Source organism: Neophocaena asiaeorientalis, unplaced genomic scaffold (genome assembly GCF_003031525.2).
Source record: "Neophocaena asiaeorientalis asiaeorientalis breed wild unplaced genomic scaffold, Neophocaena_asiaeorientalis_V1.1 scaffold15, whole genome shotgun sequence".
Classification (NCBI taxonomy): Eukaryota; Metazoa; Chordata; class Mammalia; order Artiodactyla; family Phocoenidae; genus Neophocaena; species Neophocaena asiaeorientalis.
Genome location: NW_020185328.1, coordinates 7,940,508 through 7,953,057, shown reverse-complemented (window position 1 = coordinate 7,953,057; position 12,550 = coordinate 7,940,508). Strand labels below are relative to the sequence as shown.

The following is a 12,550-nucleotide window of genomic DNA, read 5'->3' as shown; positions in this document are numbered from 1 at the left end:
AATTTACATTAGAATGTTAACCCTATATGAATGGAAGATGTAAAAATAATGATGAAGAACTATATTCCGAATGTCCCTTTGTGTTTATACAAAGAATCAGAACTGAGTCAGAATATATTTTAGCTGCCAATAATGCAGGATTGCTTTCAGTCTGCCAGGCAGTAGTGCGTCTACTGATCCAAGCCATATTTTTACGCATGATGTTTTTTGTTAATGCAGCAGGGTCCAGACATGTGTCATAAGCATTTAAAGGACAGACCTTGATCAATTAGGATACCCAACCTCAGTGTGACCGTCATTTTTGGCTAATTATATGTTGATTGCTACTAGTCAGCACCCTATTTGAAGTGAACAAATTGGTCTGATAGAGAGTAAAGAACATTTGCTATAGTGTTTTTTAGCAGCTCATTTGTGTCTGGAATGAAATTTGATGTGATTCTCATTATCAAAACATTTTTTACCACTTAAATTACTTTCTTTTATATGTTGCATACACCGCACTTTTATATGTGTAGTATACATTGTATATGTGTGTATGTATAAATACAGAAATCATCATAGCCTTAACTCAGTAGCTCCTACCATCATTGAAAGCCTGTGAAAACATTAGTATATTCAGTATTCACTTTTATAAATCCATTTAAATGTATCCAACAAGGGGCTAGTTCAGTTATCTTTCAGAGTCATGTAAGTAAATTGCCAAAGTCTAAATGTCTGTGAGGTAGCTCCTAATACGTTCATGGTTTTTTCAGCTTAGCCCCGATCGGAGTAAACTTTTGATGTTCGCATTGGCAATGACCTCAGTCTTCTTCCAAAAAATGTGAGCATGTTGGTTGGTTGCTGTGAATGTCCCTAAACAGTTCTTCAGTTTTCATAGAAAGATACCTGTGAGACTTTCAATATTTCCTCTAGAGGTGTGTGAACGTGTGTATGTACTTGTGTGTGTGTGTGCATATGTGTGTAGGAGAGACTGAGAAAGAGAAAATGCACCTGGAGGTGTGAATGTGGAGATGAGTTGTTTACCTTGTCAAAACTTCTAAAAGAAATTGGACTGCTGCTGCTACAAAACAATATTAACTGTGAGATTTTTGAGGTACCCATTTAGTTATCTACCTACTACCTTAGCTGTGGGGTTGATACCAATTGTCCTCGTGTAGCAGAGACATGACCCAAAAAAGGGGAAAGAGATGTCACCTCAGCAGCCGTGTTTTTACCTAACTACCAGTGGGGGTTGAGCTAGAATCTGGTCATTGAGAATGGTTACCAAAGTACAGTAGGGAGATGGAGCAAATCAGAGCTGAGAAGCCTTTCCTAAGGAGGAACTGAAGGTGGAGGAAGGGAATGTTCAAGGATTGACTACAACTCTCATGGCTTCCCATGATCTTTGGTTTTTTATTACAAACAAAAGCAAAACCAACAGAGTGCATCTTCCCTGATTCTGCTTCCTCTCTGTGGAGTTACTAATTGGATTGCAGTCATTCCACGGTGGCTCTGTGGACTAGCACGGCCATCCGGTTTGGCATTAATAGGCCCCCAAAGTTAATTAATGTAAGATAATTGCATCAGTGACCTCTCTGCCCATGTTTGACTGGTGCTGCTGAAAGACAATAATAGTGATTGATTGCCACAAATAGCCCTAATTTTGTTAGTTTCTTATGGTAATAAAACCTCCAATTATGTTCTGAGAATTCATTGGCACTGATAGTTATTAGCGGCATAAGTTATCAATGTTTGGAGCGTTTTAAATTACCATTGTATTCACATAAAGGAAAGAAAGCAAGATTCTAACCCTGAAAATGTATAAACTACACAGGTGAAATTAATCTTGCATTAAGCTCTTATCTACTAATTCAGAAAATCATGAAAAACTATTTCATTAAAAGTTCATCACTGTCCTATGGAAGATGTCACACAAATCTACAAATTATAAAATTGCATAGAACTGCACACACATACACACAAATGAATGCATGTAAAACTGGTGGAAACTGAATAAGGTTAGTGGATTGTAACAATATCAGTTTCCTGATTGTAATATTGTACTATAGTTATGCAAGTTATTACTATTGGCCAAAACTGGGTGAAAGGTATGTGGAATCTATTATTTTTCACAGCTGCATGTAGATCTACAATTACGTCAAATCAGAAGGTAAAAGTAAGTTTGTCATTGTACAGCATCTTATTGTTTTAACAACATCAACATTGAAGGGCAAGGAGTAGAGGTTGAATACTAGTACATGAAATTTTATTTTTTACAGTAAGTTTAGAGAATTGATTTAAGTTTCTTAGATGGAAAATGGTGCTTTGCTTTTTTATAGTGGTGGGTAATTTAGAAGTTTAACCTTGTAGATAATTCCTTGGTTTGTTCAACTCAATTCAGTTCCCACCATTGTGTTTCTTTATTTCACAGATCTGTGTCTCCAAGTGCCCAGAAAAATTTTTAACCTACATGGAAATACAATTTATGTACAGAAAAGACAGAAACGACTGGACATACTACAGCCAGTTCTGCAAGTCTGCTCTTCTTAAGCCTGCGAAGGTATGTGTGTTTAAGCTTAAAACTAGAAAGAATTTACCTTGTTTCAATCGCAAGTGTAACATGAGCATTTGTAACGGATCAAGCTCCAAAATCTTCTTGGAAGTGATTACTAACGGTACCATTTCATTAAAACACAAATGCACATGTACATACAAACCCACACACACACAATTTATACCATATCATTTTGTAGACTTGGGGTGTTATACAAGACTGTTAGGTCTGGTAAGTTAGCATCAACTATTCCCTGACACCAGCAAATTCTCTACTTGGATTTTTTGCTGTCTAGAGCTAAGAGCTAAATGTCATTTGCAGTCACCATTTCATTAATGTGGTGATAAAGCTCCGTGGCTACTTAGTAATAAGAATTTTACTTCCAAACCTGGTTTGATAATTACTCATTTAAAAAGTCCCCAAACACTACCTAGATTTAAGATTTATAAGGGATTTCTAAAGCCTTATTGTGTTAATTAGTAGTAATGGCTTCTAAATTAGAGAAGATGCCATTTTTCCAGGAAAAAATTGAAGGATTAGAGACTAAGGATATAACTAAGACGAAGATACACACCTTCAAAGACATGCCTTGGTTTCAGCAGGTCTGACTTTATTATTGTTGATTCAATTGAACTACAGTTAGGATATTTAAGAGTGTCTGTCAAACAAGTATGTGTGTGTGATAATCTTACAATTACTCTTATTAGGGGTGTAATTTGGGATAAGGAGATTATTAGGGAATTGAATTTTTAAGGGACAAAATTTTTATATCAAGAGTAAAACTTGTCATCACATCATCTTTAAAATGTTAACCTACTCTTCCTTCAATTTTAGACTCTCACACAAGTTTTACTGGATGATGATTGTCCAACAGCGATTTTTCCAAGCAAACCTTGTAAGTGGCTATTATTTTACCTTAGAAACACAGAATCTACCAAGAAGTTATTTAATTCAATTCCCTTATTTCACAGTTGATGAAACTGAGGCCGGGAATGGTCCTATGACTGGCCCAGGGTCCCAGAGTTAATTAGGAAGAATAAAGCCCATTCTGGCTCCAGCTGGGGATGTTCCACTGGAACTTGGTGAGGTTTTAGGTTTGGCTGCTTAAACACACACAAAAAAGTTTGAAAATTGACTTTTAAAAGCCCATTCAGGTTGATTCTTCGGTGCTCTGTGAACACACATAAGCACAGACACACTCTAACACATCCACCCCTGAATTCAGCCAAAAAGTTTGTTGAGAAATTGACACTGGGGAGTGAGGGTGGGGCATATACTTGTATTTATAATTTGGAAGTTGAAATATTTCTATGTCTCCTGAATGCATCAACATTTTATTTCTTTAAAATTTATAAACTTTATTTTTTTGTGTGGTATGCGGGCCTCTTGCTGTTGTGGCCTCTCCCATTGCGGAGCACAGGCTCTGGACGCGCAGGCTCAGTGGCCATGGCTCACGGGCCCAGCCGCTCTGTGGCATGTGGGATCCTCCCGGACTGGGGCACGAACCCATGTCCCCTGCATTGGCAGGCGGACTCTCAACCACTGCGCCACCAGGGAAGCCCCTATAAACTTTATTTAACTGTTTAGAAGAAAATGAAATAATCATTTTCCTTTCTTAAGGCTATAATTCTAACAACAGAGAAAAAACTTTACATAAAGATGTCCATCACAGTGTTGTTCCAAAAAAAGAAAAGACAAAGAAAATCAAAAGGAAATACTCTAATATCCAAGAGCAAGGAAATGCTTAAATAAATTATGATGTATTCATTAAATGAAATATTTATAATTTTTACCTATAAGTATTGTGTATATGTTACAATGTTACATAAGATGAAAAATACTATATGAATTATGACAAGCCTGTATAAATTAAAATAAACAACAACCAAAAAAAACTACTCAAAGAAAAAGATTGGAAACAAATATGCCAAAATATTAAGTGATTGTTTTGGAGGTGGCAAAACTATGGCCATTTTCTCTCTTTCTTCTTTTTTCTATATCTCTGTTTTTCCACAATGAGTACATATTTCTTTTAAAATGGAAGAAAGACAGCAGTCATCAGTTTGAGTAGAAAGTCAGGTACCATTGAAGTAGCTACCATCAAGCATAATGTCTTGCATGCTCCCATCAGTCTTCTCTGGATCATTAAAACCCTGCAGCAAAGATGTAGGCCTGGCAAGCAACTGCATTTAACCAGGAAGTCCTGGGCAACAAGTGTCTGCAGTCAAGAAGAATGTTACAAATTTTTATGCAAAACGGTAAAAATGAATCATTAGTCACTGAAGATGTAATAGGTATAAAAGTATAACATATATTCCTGCCCTTATAAGTGTAGTTTGGTTAAATCACACAATATGAAATGTACATTGGGAATACAAAAATGAGTAAGGCACAGTCCTTCACAGTCTAGTGAAAGAAACATTAAGATAAATATTGAAATCACTTGTATCCCCCCAATAGAGGATTAAGTATAGTATTTGAAACAATAGTATGCAGCTAATAAAATTCACTCATTAAAGATTTTATAAATGGAAATAAGTAATATTATAAGAAAGAAACAAGGGACAACCTCTCATGTACTGTATAATTATAACTCTCAAAAAAAAAATTTCTTATAGAAGAAAGACTGGAGGAAATGCACCAAAAGGTTAATATAGTTCACTGTGGGTGGTAAAACTATGTACAGTTTTGTATCTTCTTTCATAAAATTTTCTCTACTTTCTAAATATATAATGAGCATATTTAGTAATTAAAGCTAACAGACTAGATGAGTTATTGCCCAGATATAATATGTAGGACAAGTTTCGGGGGTTCTGTACGTGGGAACAGTCATGTTGAAGGAGGAGAAAGAGAAGGAGTACACAGAAAGGAAGAAGGGAAGGCAGGAGAGAACCTGGGCCTGTAAACCAAGGGAAGAGAGTTTTGAAAGGCAGGGGTTGTCTCCCATGTCAAAGACTCATTCAAGAGAAAGTTAATTCATTCAACAGCAGATACTTACTGAGTTCCACTATGTACCAAGCACTGTGCTAGGTAATGGGTTCAAGCAGGATGAAGACTAAAAAAGATTTGGAGGTTTTGGCAACTAGGAGGTCACTGGAATCACTGGGAGGCTAATTTGCATGGAGAGGTGGAGACAGAAATACAGTTGGATTGAGAGGGAATGGAAGCATCTGGTAGAGGCTACTATGTCAGATTTGCCAGGGAAGAGCAGGAGAGAGAGAGGGCAGTCACCCCGATTACAAAAGCTACGGAACATGAAGGTGGGTAGATCAGACCATTTTAAAAAAGGAAAGTCAGGAAAAGCTTTACAAGGACATATTTCTTCTTTCTCTATATCAGCTGCTTTCATATTTTCAGGTTTACACTCCATGCGAACCCATGCAAGTCTGTGATACTTCTTGTAAGAAAAAATATATAAATTATCCATTTCTGATTGCTCCTCCCTCTTCATTTAAAATTGGGGTTTTAAAACATTTTTAGTAATAAAGATTTGTAAAGAGTCAAGGATTCTGTATAATTAAAAATAAGCACATAGAAGATTGAATGGTAAATTAACTCTTCTCAGAAATGCTAGTTTTCAAAGTGTGGGCCATTTTTGATAGCTTTAGAATTCCCATTTCCAGCCCCTCTTAAAAAAAACTTGTAAATGAGCTGGAAGACAGACAAGTTATTCAGACTTTGTACATAAAAATTCAATTGTCTTAGTAACCTAAAATTTGCGCTGATTCTTATTTCCCAAGGAAATGTTCACTAAACTCTGGTTTTCAAGGTTTCACTCAAGGATTATCTAAGAATTTTGTAAAATAACAAAATAAATTCATCCTATCATTCAAGTAAATATAGCCTTTTTATTAAAATGTGTTTACCATGAGAGAGAGGTTATCAGTATTACTCTTATAAAACCTGTGCTGTGTGTCCTTCTTATGGCTACTTGATGAATATACCATGTATAAAATAATCAGCAAGTTTAAATGTAGCTTCAGATTATGATTGTATTTGCTTTCCATGTCAGTCTTAGAATCATCAGAAATTCTGATTATCAAGTAATGGGCAATTATCTATATTCAGCAATTTATACATTGTCTAGTAAGAATTTGATTATAAATAACAGAAGGCTTAATTAAGAAAGGGAGGACATCATGAAGGAAGAAAGTGATTATCATAATTTTAATTTATTTTTACAGATCTCCAGAGATGTTTCCCTGACTTTTCTACTAAAAATGGCACTTTAACAGTAGGAAATAAGACAGTGTTTGAAGATGGAAGTGGAAAGACAAGAAATGCTGTAGAACTCAGGGCAGCTGCAAAGTATGTTGTTTACACTCCCATTTTCAATTTTGATGCATCCCATTATTGTCCCCAAACTAAAACTTCCATTAGGTTAAGGGTTATGGAGGAAGAATTATGTATTATTCTGAAATATCCATGTCACTGTGGATTAGAGAACTCGGTATGTGTTCATTAAGAAAGCCAAGTGAAGGAGAAAGCAGAATGAATTTGAAAGAACAATTATGTTTTTCAAAATGGTTAAGTCTTTCATTATCAACAGGTATAGAAATGAGACATCAGGAAACAGATCGCAAGACCTTAGTATAATTTACTTTTGAATAAGCATAATTTTAAAAACCCATGCTTTTTTAAAGCACCATTTTTAAAAAATGACTGAAGTAATAAAACTCCTAGATATTTTAAAGGGAAGGGGGCCTTAAGAAAGGTGAAACAACCATGATGCTGCTCTATCAGTACTGTGTCGAATTTCTACGGACTAACTACAGTGAAGTAAATTTTCTGTTTCCCTTGGCTATATGCATCATGGTGTTCCACGTTATTGGGAAATACAATTCCCTGGGTGCACACAGACTTGTATGTGCACAAATATAAACACACAGAGTACCATTTCATAGCTTAGTTGTTGAATTTAAAGTAAAAAATAAAGGCATTGTAAAAAATGTATTGTTCTTCCTCAAAAGATTTTAGCAGTCCGAGTAGAATAGTGCAGTTCCTGTGTGTTTAGAATATGATAGCAACATGGATGAATTTCACAAATATAAAGCTATGTGAAAGAAATCATAAAGTAATAGTACAATTCCATTGATGAAAAAGTTTAAAGTAAGCACAACTAAATTAAATTACCCTATGATGCATATATAAATGGTACAACTAAAAAGCAAGCTAGGAAATTATTATCACAAAAGTCAGGATTATGGTTAACTTTAGGGGAAGAGGGGGGAGGTGTTGTAATTGGGGCACATGGGGGAAAAGAATGACTATGCTGTAGTTTCTAAGTATGTTCACTCTGATAATTCATCAAACTGGATGCTAACGATTGGTGCACTTTTCTGTATGTGCCTCTTTGTGCCTTCCTGCTACAGAGCTGTCAGAAGATTAAGAAGGGGAATTAAATATCATATTCATTCTTGGCTCTATGGATTTTATATTGGCTCTATGGATTTTAAAAGTTAAAAGCTGATCTTACCATCTAAATTCTTGTCTTATAGTGAGGCTTCTGCAACACTGAGGGTGTGTTGCACATGTTGGAGAGGGGTCTATTTATCGCTCTTGGAAGCCACGTTCCCTCTGTGTGCAGCCGTAGCTGGCTACCTTTGCAGGTTTAACGAAGTGACACCTCATGTATTGTTGTGGCTAGGAAAAGAGTCACTAGTGATAAATGGTTTCTAAAAATATGCTTAGAACTGCAGCTTCCAAATACCTTTTATCATAACAAGAACATTTCTGTTTAGTGGTAGTCAAAAAATAATTGATTTTTTTTCCTTCTTTGAATTCAGTGGTATCAATAACGTCCTTGATGCAAGGGCAATTGGAGTGAAAGTGTTTGAAGACTATGCAACAACGTGGTATTGGATTCTCATGTAAGTGAAAGCTTAGGTGTTTCTTCTCCAGCCCCATTCTGATTTTATCTTTGTAGAATTTCTTTCTTCAAATTCCCCATTCATAGTCATGAATAAAAGGTTGACTTGGATTTCAGTTCCTGCCACTTTCTTTTTCAGACAGAGTGAAGATGAGGCAAAGATATTTGGAAATCTGCCCAGTGGTAGCAGAAAGTTATAAGAATGTAAATTTAATTTTATTAAATCACTAGTAAAAGTCCTCTTATAAACATATATTTCAAGTCACGCAGGGCCATATCTGTGGTATGTTTGCTTTTCATCACACGTTACAGTGGATGCAGTGTTATTTCTCTGGTACTCACTTGTCCTCCCCTTGACCTCCAAAGGATCATTCTTATTTTTTAACACAGCCCTTCCACATAATGTTTGTTATCATCATCCTCAAAGTCACTGTACTTAAGAGAAGCTGAAAAAGACATTTGAAGGGAGGAGGAGATTTTAAATTTTCAGACATAAGATTTGCATTTCTGAAACATAAAGGAAAATGCAGTCACTCTTCTGGAGCAGGTACATGTTTTGATATGCCTAAGGCTGTCATTACTATCTGGCTCTTGTGCCACCTTCTTGTACCCTAAGTACCCTAAAAGCATCTATGATTCCCTGGTGATAAAGAATAAAGTGAAAACTTCTTCAGATACTTACAAAGCCCCTTACAATCTGGTCCAACTTAGTTTCCCAGATTTATCTCCATGCATGTTTCTGGATTAACCCTATATTCTAAACACATCGAATAGCATGCCTATCCCTGGACTGTCAAACCCCCATGTTTTTGCACATTCTATTCTCTTTCCTAGCATATCCTTCCTTGTGTCCTGGGCAACCCCATCTCATTATTTAAAATCAGCTTTTGTGTCATCTATGATGTCTTTCTTGACTTCCCCAGCTATAGTAAATTACTTGCCCCTCTGTGTTCCTCATGGTCATTTTGTGTGTGTGTGTGTGTGTGTGTGTGTGTGTACGTGTGTGTGTGTGTACATACCTATATATAAACACACATACCTGTCTTCCATATAGCACCACTGTCTTGTGTTTTATTTACCTGACTCTTTCCCTCTGATAAACTATGAACTCTTTACTATGGTAACTATGTCTAACTCATCTTTATTTTCCTAACTCCTGGTATGGTTCTTGGACCATAGAGATGCATAGAAAATGTGGAATAGTTATAAAAATACTAGGGGAACAAGATAGATATATTTAACTATAAGGTGCTTAATAAAGTCAAAATTGCACTGTGTGTAAAATACTAGTGAGTAGTTTTTGGAGCTATAAAGCTAGATAGTTTTATCAGATTTTACTCATTTTGATGCTTTGTCTTAAACAATTACAGTAATTATTTTCAGTGTGTATTTCAGGGTATATCTCCATAGCAGAGATTGTAGTCTATACTTGACAGGAAACTGGTGCCCCTATTGTCAGACCCAAATATCACTAGATAATTTCTATGTTTTTCCTTTGTTTTGGCTTTCCCACTCTTACCTGAAAAAAGTGTAAATTATGATAGATTCTCCTGCCCTCCTCACTCCCAACACATGCACTGAAATGCTCTCTACCCAGGGACTAAACACCTAGAACTGCTAGAACATATACACCTCCCTTTATTTTCAACTCTTCTGTTCTCATCGATTTTATACATATAAAGCCAAAGACTGACATGCTGGGATTTAGTTTATTCAGTTAGAATTTTTATGCGGGAATTAAAAACACAGAACAATAAAGAGCTATATTTCTTTTCTTCCCCCCGACCTTTTTTAATAACCCCCTTGGACTATGCCATGGAATAATTCTTCAACTATGTTGAATATTTCAGCATGAAAGTATCTGTGATTTTTAAAAGGGAATGGCTTCTGAAGTTAAAAGCATAGGCTCTGCAAGACTGCAAGCTGAGGAGGTGCTCTGATACATGCTGTCATCTATCCAGTGACAGTATTATTAATATTTTATTTTTAAAGATAATATTTGAAGACAATAAACTCAATCAATGTGCCAAGCTCTGTCTGTTTGAAAGCTTGCAGATATCACCAGTGGCGTCAGTTCTTAATAGAAGCCAAATTTCCAATCTTAGTGAGTTCTCTTTGATGAAATTACCTGGAAGAATCCAATATGACTTTAACCTGGATATATGGGGGTGGGGGGGGAAGAAGTACCTCTAGTAGCTCAATCAAACCCCAGGAAGAAATTGAAACAGAAGGAAAATATTCATGCTGTTGATTGGTTGATGAAGTTGCATGGCCCAGGAGACACAGAAGCTTTATCACAGCTCCAAGTAATGGCCCACAGATCACTGGGGAGCCGAAATAAATGTCTAGTGAGGTTAGACATCACAAACGATTAGAGATAATTAGACCAGAATGATAATGACTGCAAAATCATGGATTTAGGAACTGTGTGGGGCAGTTATTTTGCTTGTCTTTCTGCCCTAAGTTTGTTCCCTTACTGCTAGAGTGTTATATTACATAAGGTTTTCATTAGTCACCAGGTAGATAGAACAAGAAGAGCACAATTTCCTCCTGGATATGCTTTATCCATGCTTTTTATACTTGGTGGATAAGTGTGAAGGAAAAAAATAGGATCGTGGCAGATAGGAACTGTGGTTTTTCCTGGAACAACTATTGATACTGAACTTCAGTTTACCTAGGCACAAAATTGATTCATGTGTAAAGTCCCTGATGGTCCTACTCCTTCACATGAAAATCTTAACAGCAAAAATTATTTATACTTTTTAACATTATAAATGTTTCTATAGCCAGGTAAAATAATCAAGAATCTTTTTGAATAGAAAAAGGTGTTGTCTTGCTATGCTCATTCTGCTATGTTTAGCACACTGGCCCACTGTGTTTGTTGTGCCTTTTTTTCCTCCAGTGGCCTGACGATCGCCATGCTCCTCAGTTGGATGTTTGTGATACTCCTGAGGTTCACGGCTGGCTTCCTCTTCTGGCTCTTCACCTTTGGTGTGATTGGGATTATAGCTTATGGTAGGTATTACCCTCTTAAAATCACCAAATATCAAAATAATCTTTTTCTTTTCAGTCCCCATTGTCAATCACCAGAAAGTATTTTCCTTGCAGTGAGTTTAATTATTCCCCTCCAAAAGTTGTTAAATTGAGAAAAATGATTTAATTTGCATATATTGTCTCTATTATTTCTTCTTTATCTTGGAAAAAAAAAGTGCTATCAGAAAGTCCTACTGTTTTTCTCTACCAGCCTCTGGTCTCATGCCTCATGGGTATAAAGAAGGAGGTAAAAAAATCCCTTTTAAGTTAATGAAAAATATTTCAGACAATTTCTTTGAGTCCCTTAACTTTTCTGTCTGATCAAAGGCCAGGTCTGCATTGTAACAGAAGTGTGATCTGTTTTCCTCTTTCAACTTAGAACTTTTAATCCAGGTACTGTCACATATTTTAATAATTGGCCAGTACTCCATAATGAGGCATCACCCTCTAGAGGCAAGTATTCCGAATTACACATTGGATGGAGACTTTATTTCAAGGTTGAGCTCTAATTATTAACTCAATCCTGCCAAATGCAGTACAGGTAAAATGCAAATACTAAAAAGGGAATTAAAAGTCTCTCCTAATGAACAGTATGGCACTTATGGCAGCTTCTTCTCAGTCTTCTAATAAATGTATGGGCCAATATATGAATGTTAGAGAGGTTTCTATTCAAAAGAATGATTTCTGCTACAACACCATTTATATTGACAATGAGATTTTATGGTCACAGATACCAAAAATAACAATTTCCTATTTTTGTCACTCAAAGAAGAAGAGCTTTAAACATGTCAGCATTAGAAACCAGCAGAATCCGCAAAATCTGTAGCTAGCTTGGGTTCCAATCCCAGCTCCATAATGTAACTGGGAGACTTTGGAATATTCTAATGATTATAAGCCTCAGTTTCCTTATCCATAACATCAGCACAATAATGGTATCTCCATCTAACAAGACTGTGAGTGTAAAATGAGACAATGAATATAAAGATCTTAGAACGGTCCCTGGAATACAGCAAACACTCAGCATGTCTTGGGGTATTGTTATTATCCTGCTCGTTATCCTAATTAAGTTTCTAGACAATTGTTCACCTCTTTCCAGGTATTATTCCTTATCTGCT

At 36.1% G+C, this 12,550-nt stretch overlaps 1 protein-coding gene across 1 annotated transcript in view; it reads left to right on the top strand.

Moving 5' to 3' along the window:
* SLC44A5 (solute carrier family 44 member 5) overlaps positions 1-12,550 on the top strand; it is a 158,474-nt gene that overhangs the window by 104,677 nt on the left and 41,247 nt on the right. The window contains exons 5-9 of the mRNA XM_024734564.1: positions 2,411-2,539; positions 3,368-3,428; positions 6,718-6,841; positions 8,320-8,403; positions 11,305-11,417. Of these exons, the coding sequence (XP_024590332.1) occupies positions 2,411-2,539; positions 3,368-3,428; positions 6,718-6,841; positions 8,320-8,403; positions 11,305-11,417 (511 nt within the window). The remainder of the gene's footprint in view (positions 1-2,410; positions 2,540-3,367; positions 3,429-6,717; positions 6,842-8,319; positions 8,404-11,304; positions 11,418-12,550) is intronic.